This window comes from Nothobranchius furzeri, chromosome 2 (genome assembly GCF_043380555.1).
Source record: "Nothobranchius furzeri strain GRZ-AD chromosome 2, NfurGRZ-RIMD1, whole genome shotgun sequence".
Classification (NCBI taxonomy): domain Eukaryota; kingdom Metazoa; phylum Chordata; class Actinopteri; order Cyprinodontiformes; family Nothobranchiidae; genus Nothobranchius; species Nothobranchius furzeri.
The window spans coordinates 57897150-57907164 of NC_091742.1; the positions used below are offsets into that span (position 1 = coordinate 57897150).

General features: G+C 38.8%; 1 protein-coding gene across 1 annotated transcript; it reads right to left on the reverse strand.

Moving 5' to 3' along the window:
* Positions 1–1363: 1363 nt before the first annotated feature.
* On the reverse strand, positions 1364–9623 carry LOC139063837 (uncharacterized). The gene is made up of 2 exons (XM_070546711.1): positions 9201–9623; positions 1364–9120 (listed from the first exon to the last, which is right to left on the reverse strand). Exons 1-2 carry the CDS (start codon positions 9539–9541, stop codon positions 8430–8432), a joined length of 1032 nt encoding a protein of 343 aa, XP_070402812.1. The 5' UTR covers positions 9542–9623; the 3' UTR covers positions 1364–8429.
* Positions 9624–10015: the final 392 nt, after the last annotated feature.

Consider the following 10015-nt stretch of genomic DNA (forward strand, 5'->3'; position numbering starts at 1 on the left):
CTTAACTCCCATTAATGTTAGTGTATTCTTTACTTTTTAGATCTTACAGGCAGAGACTGAATCACAACTACAAGGTGCAGTTACACAGGCAGCCAGCTTGATCTCTCTTGCAGGCCACAATGTCTGCATAACACTCGAAAACAAACGGGAGACAGCTTTGGACTTGGCTAACTGGTATGTTCTTCAGCGGACCAGAGCTCCCTTTGAGAGGTATGGTGTCCAAGCACACACTACACTATCGTTGTAGCTCGGCAGAAAATAAAACACTTTGTATAAAGAAAACAAAGAAGAAAACAAAGAAGAAACCTATCTTAATACATCACTTTTATAGTTGCTATCAATCAATTTGTGGTCCATAAAATGATAGATTTAAAGGTCATATGTTCAACTGCAGGAATGTGGAGGTTATATTGTTTATTTTCAGTCATTGTCTTATCAATGAAAAACTCAGACCACTCCTGATTAAAATGAAATCTGCTGTGGAGATAAGGTAGACACCCTGGACTAGTCACCTGTTTATCACAGGTGAACTCTGGGCAGACAATCAGATGCACACCCTAGGGATGTACATAGTTAACCACTTAACTGATTAAATGTCATTAATGTCGTAACCGGGTACAATATTTTTCCACAGTTAACTGCAGTTCATGTAATTCTACTGTGCTTGGGTGTAATATCTTTTGTGCAACTACAAGTTGCTAGACCGCCGAGATCAAAATATGTGTACTCAAATACCACTGAGTAAACATAAATTAACGCAAAGATGAAGCAGTCCAGAAAAAGCAGAGCATGAGAAGTAGGGTTGGGCATCGTTTGATTTTGAATGATTCCGATTATCATTCCTCGTTTCGATTCCGGTTCCTATCGATTACAATTCTTTGAAGACATGACATGCTTTACATGAGCCAGCTAACCACAGGTCCTACTTGATGAAATAATCTTAACTTCAGCATGAATTTTAACTCTATGAACAACAACATCACCTTCATTTAGACAAAAACGTGTTTTGGAGAAAAAAAGAAAAAGACTTGCAGCACAACCAGTGTGTTTGTTTCTGACCACAACCAAAGTCTGGAAGAAGCCTCTGGGATGAGAGGCTAAATGTCTCCAACATATCCAGAAACGTCCAGCTGTCTTCAGCTAAAACTCTCAGGATGACCATGTCCAGGATGACTGAGAACTACACCTCCATGCTGCTGCAGCATTCAGTCACAACAGGAAGTGATACTTAAACGTAGCTGCTGTCAGTAACAAGCTAACAGATTTTAAACATTAAAACTCAACAGAAATAGTTCAGCAAGGAAATTAAAATGTTTACAGCTTTGTGTGTGATTTATTATTATTATTATTATTGTTATTATTATTATTATTATTATTATTTATTGTGACAGAAGCTGGTGTGGTCCACCACAGAGAAGCTGCTCTAGCATGATGACTTTAATTATTCTACAGGTTATTGTTCAGCCTTCTGACGCTAACGCAGCTGCGTCTGACTGCTGACGCTCCGTGTGTGTTTTTATTTCTGCAGTGACACAAACTCACCTCACACCGTCCAGAGTTTGTTCTTTAAGCTTCTATTAAATCCACAGTGTTGATGTATTTTAATAAGTTTCCTCTACGGCGCATTATTCACTGCAGAAGTTTTACTTTACGGAGTAAAAGTTCGGCAGACGCGTTTGTTTAGATTTGGCCGCTGCGCGCCGAGTGGGGAGAGGGGGACTCGTGCTGCACACAGACAGCTGGTGTGATCAGCTCTGATCACAATTTGCAGATTACGTTTATTTTTCACAGAGATCAGCCGTGGATTCCTCTTCCTTCAGCGTACTAGGACTCGAAAATATGAATTAAAAAATTTTTTTTGAACAATTACGGGAAAAACTAACAGTTGGAACCGGTTCCAATCGATGCTCGATGCCCAATTCTAATGGGAACAGTGTATTCTTGGTAGTGAACACAAAGAGCCTCATATCAAAGCGCTGAGAGTTGCAGAATGTGTAAATGAAGCCATGCATCAACATGAACCAAGACCAGGGACAGCCCAGCTCAGTGTCTGCCATTTTATCTGTCTGCTAAGAGTCATTTGTTTATTAAGTTAAAGAAACATCATTGTAATTATGCACCCCACTAATTATGCATCCCACTAACATTTGTTTGGTTTGTGAATGTTGTAACAAATGTGGGACTTTGGTTGTGCAACAGATTTATATTACAAAGATTAGGCAAAAAAGAGTTTGTCTAATTTACAATGTGAAGGCAAAGATGTGTGTGTGTGTGTGTGTGTGTGTGTGTGTGTGTGTGTGTGTGTGTGTGTGTGTGTGTTTGTGGGCTGTGACAGTACTTTACTCACTATTAACCATAAAGGGCTTCAACAACAGCAAAAAGTAAATTTTTGAAAACATGCATCCCTACCACACACACCCACCCTCACAGGCAAATGCAAGTAACAAATTAACCTAACACTTTTTTTTTTGGACTTTGTGATCTGATCTTCAGCCGTTCTATACAAAACATTTATCCTATATGAATGCAAAGATGGTAAATACATCACAAAACGCTTGCCTCTGTACTTTCAGTAAAAAGTGTAACCACAATAATACTACTTAAAGAAAATCCATCACATAAGTTGTTTTTTCTAAATAAAACTTTAAAAAGATGTATAATTTTATTTAAATAATTTTTAACAACTTTGTGTTGATAAATCACATATAATAACCCCAAAATGTGTAAATGTTTATATGTTTTCAAATTTGTAAAAGGTTAAAGTTGGAATATTACTTTTGTAAGGTATGCAGAAAAGTTCGTCATATCATAAGTCATGTATGTGAAATATATAAAGTTTCAGTGTGTTGGTCTATTTATGGGCGTCATATTCAGACTTTGTACAGAAATCATGACTCCTTGAAAGAGCATTGTGTCTTATGATTACAGCTCTGATGTTGTATGGAAATCATTGTGTAAACTCAGTTAAACTGAACATGAAAAACTATATTTTCTGTCCCAGGTTCGTGTAATACTGTTACAATTTTGATGTTTTGGTTTACAGGCTCAGAGATGGTTTAAAGGCTCTTGGTGTACTTGATGCACTCCAGACATACCCAGTGCAAATGAAGAGACTTTTCACAAAGGCAGAAAAGGATGTGACGGCAACTGATGTGGAGAATCTCTTTCTGATTGAATGGTCTGAACGAGGGAGCAACGCATTCCAACGACAGGTTCAGACAATGGCTTTCTGGCAAGACTATCTTCAGGATGCTGAAGGTAAGAATGGCTTTTTGATTAAGGTTTCAGAGTAAAACCTAATTTGCAAATATTCAGATTCAGACAGGGGTGTGGACTTAAATCACATGACTTTGACTTCAGTCATTAATCTGATGACTTTAAACTTCCTCTTGAATTTGGACTTGTACACCAGTGACTTGGACATTTACTTGACTTTAACCTGTTAAATTCAAAAAATATAACAATCTCCCCCTAACTTTAGTCCAGGAGAGGGACTGCTAATTCACATATGAGAGTACTCTGAAAGAACAACCGTTGAACCCACTATATTTAAAAATAGGATCACCCTCTCTTGGCAACCAAAGGGCTTCCATACCACCTTCCCTGCCAAATAAGACACGGAACACCAACCACATGAGATCTCTCACGTATGGTTCTGTTGTTATTCAACTTGAATCACATGACATTCATACGTGGCTTTGGTGTATATCTCCCTGTAAATTAACTCCATAACATCTACAGCATTGCCATAATGCCCTTAGGAAGTCTGTGATTGGTGCGCAACGCACCGACCTGAATGCAGCCGAAGCAGTCCAAAGGAAAAAAAAGGTTGAAAAAAATGCGTCCGCTTGCAAAAAATATAAAATAAGTGGTATAACACAAAATAAAAAAGGTCTCACCGGGTTCAGCAGTCAGTGACCCAGTATATCCACCGATCTGGCTCTACGGTGAGGCAGTTGATCTGGGGTTGTTCCTCTCATTCAGCTGGAGAGCGCAGATATCCAGGCACGCTCCAGTGCAGGATCGTTGGGGGTTTCTCTCTGGCTTAAACCCCTATTCTTATTTATTGTTATTATTTTTTAACAGTCAACTATAGACCTACTGAGTTTTACACTCAGTTACGTGGTAGACCTTTAGTTTGATAACTAATCAGGCTGCAGCAGATCCACGCTGACACCTGCACCACACCCATCCGTGCTCAGTCTTTTTTCTTCTCTCTCCACACCTGACGCAGCCCTCTCTTAATAGCCCAGGTATGGTAAACAACACAAATACACTGATAAATAAATGAACAACCCAGAACCACCCAATTACATACAGTGGAAAAGAAAATCACAGTGGCACAGTTTTAAGATTATACTCTGGTAATTGTTTAGACCATTTTGTCATATCCTCTGTGCAACTAATATTAAATTTTTTCTTTTATTTTAACACTGATGTAATGTGGCAATGCCACAAAAAGACTTGATATTTTCTCCACATGTAGTCTAATTTTACACATCTTTTATTTCAAAATTGCCCACTTTTAAGCCATTCACGGCTCCAATATAAACAAGTGGATACATCTCTTTGTGTGCGTGTGTGTGTGTGCAGCAAAGCCAAACAGATTTACAAGATAAAAGCCACCATAACCCTCACTAAACAGCGCTGCAGCTGTCGACTCACAAGAGTAACGTGTTTCAGAACTACGAAGTAGTTGACAAAGATATAATTAGAGGACATCTTGAGATAAAGTTGTTGCTGTTTGTTGAGAATGTGGATGAATGTCCAGGAAATGCTGAATCTGTAGCAGACATGATTCATATCAGCAGTAGTCTCACCAGCTGGAGGGAGAAATTCGGAAAAACGTGAAGATGCGCAGGCTCATTACAAGCTTGTGCCCAGACCCGACGTGTTACCGTGGGTCAAACCGCTATTTTGGTAGGATCACCAGGTTGCCATGAATACTGTCTGGGCTCACACCCCCACCCCAAATTCACCACTTGATTTGAGTGGTGTGTTCATCATTTGCAACAACATTTCAATAGATATTTCCAGAGATTAATGGTAAAAACTACACGTTCTTACTGTAATGGTGCCACTGGTAATACTGTATCATATATTGTGGCTATACTTGCTCTGGACATTGTAAAATAGCATGACTCAGGCCCTTTAAAGGAAGGCTATTCTTACCCCTACTGCACACTGCAAGCATCGGCAGCGCGTAATGGCAGAGGAAATATTTACTTGCGACCATTGCTGCATGCCAGGGCACACCGGGAGAGTCTCAGTCACAAAGCAGCTTCTCCACTGTGCTCTTCACTCGACTCGTGAGTTTAACAAATCCCTCGAGTTTATGCCGTACCACCATTAACCCTCCCACTGTCTTCATGGTTGACCCTGTGAGGATTGATGGTTTATCCCTTGAGGTCCACATGGCAGGGGTGAGGACTGAGCACCACCTCACCCCTGCCATGTGGACCTCAAGGGATAAACCATCAATCCTGCTCAATGGTCAACTTTCCTCGCAGGGTCACACCCATTGGGACAGTGGGGGGTGTTAAACCAAAAAGAAGGAAATCACATTTGATATAGCTAGTTGATGTCATATATGATGTTGTTCCTCTCCACTGCCAGGATTAAAGCCATGAAAACACATCGCTGCACTTCTGGAATGATGCAGGGAGTAAATAAGCTGTTAGGCCACTTGTATTGATGTAATTTACATAGATATGAAATGGCATCGCTGCAATGGACTTTTATTTTTAAAGTTACTGGGGGTTTTACTCTGAAAATGTGTGTGATTACCTGTATAGTGATATGTTTTTGGCAGAAATGGTCGTGTCCCATGAGCGGCTTGCGTCAAAATTGTAACCTGATCCTATCTTTAGCAGTGTGCTGCTTCTGGGATGTGTCAGCAAATTGCTGTGTCGTTGCTGGTTGCAATCACCCCCATGAACTCTAATTTATTTTATTTTAAGCAGTGACGTTCCGCTGTTGTTCTGTGCCACAAAAGGCTTCCAGTGTGCAGAAGGGGTTAGTTTGATTAAAAATATTCAACATAGAGGTAGAAGTTTGGACATAGTTTTTGTACCTAATGTCTTGATTCAGTTGCGCTTGTTTCATGAAGTGTTGAGATAAATACAGATTTAGAAAATAATACATGGTCTGTGATTTACACTGAACATATAATTGCAATGTTTTAAAAATGATGCTACATTACTTAAAAACTGAAGTGTCAGACTTCAGCCTTAACTCACACTTGCCAGCATTTTACTTTAGACTTCACTCGACTTTAAAAACAGTGACTGGATCCCGCCTCTCGATTTCAGACATGTTACTTAAGAGGAAAGTCATAGCAGTCAGGGACATCATTTTTAGCGCAGCGAGAAATAAACAAGCATGTAATACATCATTCATCCATTGTCTATCCTTCCAGGGTTGTGGGTGGGTTGGTGCTTATCTTCAGCAGAAATTGGGTGAGAGGCAAGGTACACCCTAGGCAGGTCAATAGTCCATCAACGAACCTTACCAAGGTCAAACTGAGAACATTTCCAAGCACACAGGAAAACCACAGCCTGACCTTCAAGCGCTGGAACGTCATGCTGCATGACTTGATTCAGGCCAAGTGTGTGACTGTATTTTTCCTTGTACTCCCAACCAGTTGAATTCCACCACACCCTGGTTTTCATTTTAACATGTTATTTTTTTAAAGGACATTTTAAACCAGCTCAGTGGGCCTAGAGGTAGAGTGTCCGCCCAGAGGGTTCGATTCGATCAGGGTTCGATTACTGGTCGGGTCATACCAAAGACTTTGAAAAAATATGACCCAATGCCTCCCTGCTTGACATTCAGCATTAAGGGGTTGGATTGGGGGGACAAACCACCAAATGGTTCCTGAGCGCGGCCGTGTCTGCAGCTCACCGCTCCCCAAGGGGATGGGTCAAATGCGGAGAACAAATTTCGCACACACATCAGTGTGTGTGACAACTAATGGGACTTTAACTTTAAAATATCCAAGTATAAAATCCTCAAAGTAAAATAAAGACATTTTAAGATATCGTTAACATAATTATTCCAAAAATAAATAAACACTTAAGAAGTTTTATGCTGCTCTGTAGACAAAATGCTTATTTCCTCATCCAGCTAAATCTTTTCTTCACTAATAATGATTTATACTTTATTGTGGATATTTTGCTTGTTGCTAATTGATTAACTCTACTTACCAGAATGATGCTTTTTGAGCCAACTGAAAAAAAATGTCATTTCAGGACAGAAAAAAATATTGCTGGTTCAATTACTGTAAATTAGGTTTAATATTTGATTATTTTGGAAATGACATTGTAGTTGATAATGCTGATAATATTTGTAATTGTTTTGCAGTTGGAGATGGTGTCTCTCTGAAGGATATTCTCATTTTCTTCACCGGATGTGACAGTATTCCAGCTCTTGGTTTCACTCCAAAGCCAAGTCTGGAGTTCATCGAGAATTCTCGCTTTCCATTGGCCAATACATGCGAAAATGTTCTGCGCATACCGGTCCACAGTACATATGCTGGATTTAAATGTGACATGGATTTCGGAATACGTAATTCTCCTGGTTTTGGCACATCATAAGATGTTTCCGACAATTTATTTTTTTTTTTTTTGTGTGTTGTCTTTTTTTCAAAAACTGCCATATATAATGTAAGCACTGAATAGAAAAATCCTAATTTAATTCTTGTTTGGATTGACCAGAAAGTTTTATCTTTTTTTTTTACAGGTCAATATTTAATTTGCTGGAATTTTAAGTTTATTAGTACAGTAAAGGGCAGTATTTTTTCAGTAACAATCTGTTAATGAAGCCTGTGAAATAAATCACATAGCAGAGTTCAACCCTTTGTTTCTTTGTCCTAATAGTGACTCGTGGTGATATCTTTACCTTTTCTAAGATACATGTTGTATAAAATTAAATTGGTAACACTTAACAATAAGGGTCCCTTTATAAGTTTTACATTAATGTTAACCAAAAAAAGGAGATGTCTGGATCTTTTTCTTTTATCTGATGGCACCATAAAGTGTCTGACAAGCTATGAAATATCTTATTAATACTTAGTAATGCACTATGTAGCATTAGTAAAGGGACACTTGAAGTGTTACCAATTCATTTATTTACGAAATAAGGACTCAAGGCTTAAGATTTTACAATGCTTACCTTTATTATGAAGGAAAATTACTAGTGGTCAATCACATAGAAATATAAACAATAAAAGATGCTGGTGTTGTCAGTAAGGTCATTAGAAGTGTCAACAAACAAATTCTGCAGTTGCACATTGTCTTTGCTCCTATAGACTTTTTTTTTTTTACAAAATGAAACCTCATAACATAGTTCTTGGACTGTGTGTACATTGTGAAATCCAAAAATAAGACAACACCCCTTTCAAGATGATGAGCATGAAGACTGAGCAGACCCTATGTGTTTCTTTCAAGGAGATTACATGCAGATAAAAAAAGTTCTATTCCATGGTTTCCATCATCATGCAAAGGATTGATTTGCCCTAACTCTGCATCCCATTGGTGAGTGTTGTAACCATGGTGCACATGAATATTAGTGATTGGTCTTAGAAATTCAGGAAGTTGGAGTATCCCTGTAGTCCACAACTGAAGAGGGGACATGTTTGCCATTGTTCTTAAACTGTGGTGGTTCCACTGTCGTCTAAACTCATCCACAGATCTGTTTATTCTTGGAAGATACACATGGTGAAGAGCCCTAATGTGGAGGTGGTTAGTGCTGTCTAAAATTCCAGTACTCTCCATGAAAATGAAAAGATCTTTAAAATAGGATGACACCACCCTGTTTACCTCTCCCCACAATCTTTCAATCCTTTGATTATGAACGCTACGTCCAACCACAAAACTTCCCCTGTTTGCGCCTCTGTTCTCAATCATAAACCGTGCAACATCAATATTCTCACGCCCAGCATCACCCCTGACATGATGTGGAAGTCCATATTGCTCAACTGCACCCTGGAAAAGTTGCAAAGAAGTGGATGCTGTGTTGTCTGTGCAACATCTTAGGTAAGTAATGCAGCGACTGAATCCATCAACTCCACCATGAAAGACAAATCCCCATGGATTTAACTTGTGATTGGTGTCAATATGCCTGGAATTATAAATAAAACAATGTATTAATCTGTGCAAAATTTGCTGCAAATTTATTGAAATTTACAAAATAATACATACCAGAGTTGGTTGGGGACAGAAACATCATAGACTCTGCGCTGAATTGTCCTGTGGCTTCTCAACGATCTCCCCACCGGATCTATTATCCTTAAACGCTCTCGTACTCGCCATCGCTGAACTCTGACCCCCCTTCCTCTTAGACTACCTGTTATGTAGGTCTCTCCTGAGCCAGGAGTTTGACGAATAACCTCATTTATGAGATGATCCAGATCCTCATTTGAAATGTTGGTGAAACTTCCATAGTCGACTAAACCTAGTTGAGTCCTGTGGTTGAACAGTGTTCGAATGTTGACAGACAGCATTCGAGATATGGCCATCCAACTAAATCCTAAGTCCCGCATTTGGGTCAGCTGATGAGCAAGAATGTTGTACCTTCAAATTGATAAAATAAAAGAAATGTTTTAATTAAAAAAACGTGGATAATAATTATATATATATATATATATATATATATATATATATATACACACACACATACAGTACATCCTTCTCATTCAATGTGTTGTCTTTATTTTCATGACCATTTATGTTGGTAGATTGTCACTGAAGTGCTACACACCTCTGGGAACTCCTTCAAGACTGTTGGAAAACCATTTCAGGTGACTACCTCTTTAAGCTCATGGAGAGAATGCCAAGAGTGTGCAAAGCAGTAATCAGAGCAAAGGGTGGCTATTTTGAAGAAAATAGAATATATAACATGTTTTCAGTTATTTCACCTTTTTTGGTAGGTACATAACTCCACATGTGTTCATTCAAAGTTCTGATGCCTTCAGTGAGAATCTACTACATGTAAATGGTAATGAAGATAAAGAAAA

What these genes read in the sequence shown, in the direction of transcription:
- LOC139063837 (XM_070546711.1), bottom strand. Translation starts at nt 9,541, where the DNA reads ATGCGGGACTTAGGATTTAGTTGGATGGCCATATCTCGAATGCTGTCT. An exon ending in TCTGTCCCCAACCAACTCTG is followed by an intron (nt 9,121 to 9,200) that starts GTATGTATTATT and finishes TTATAATTCCAG; the next exon opens with GCATATTGACACCAATCACA.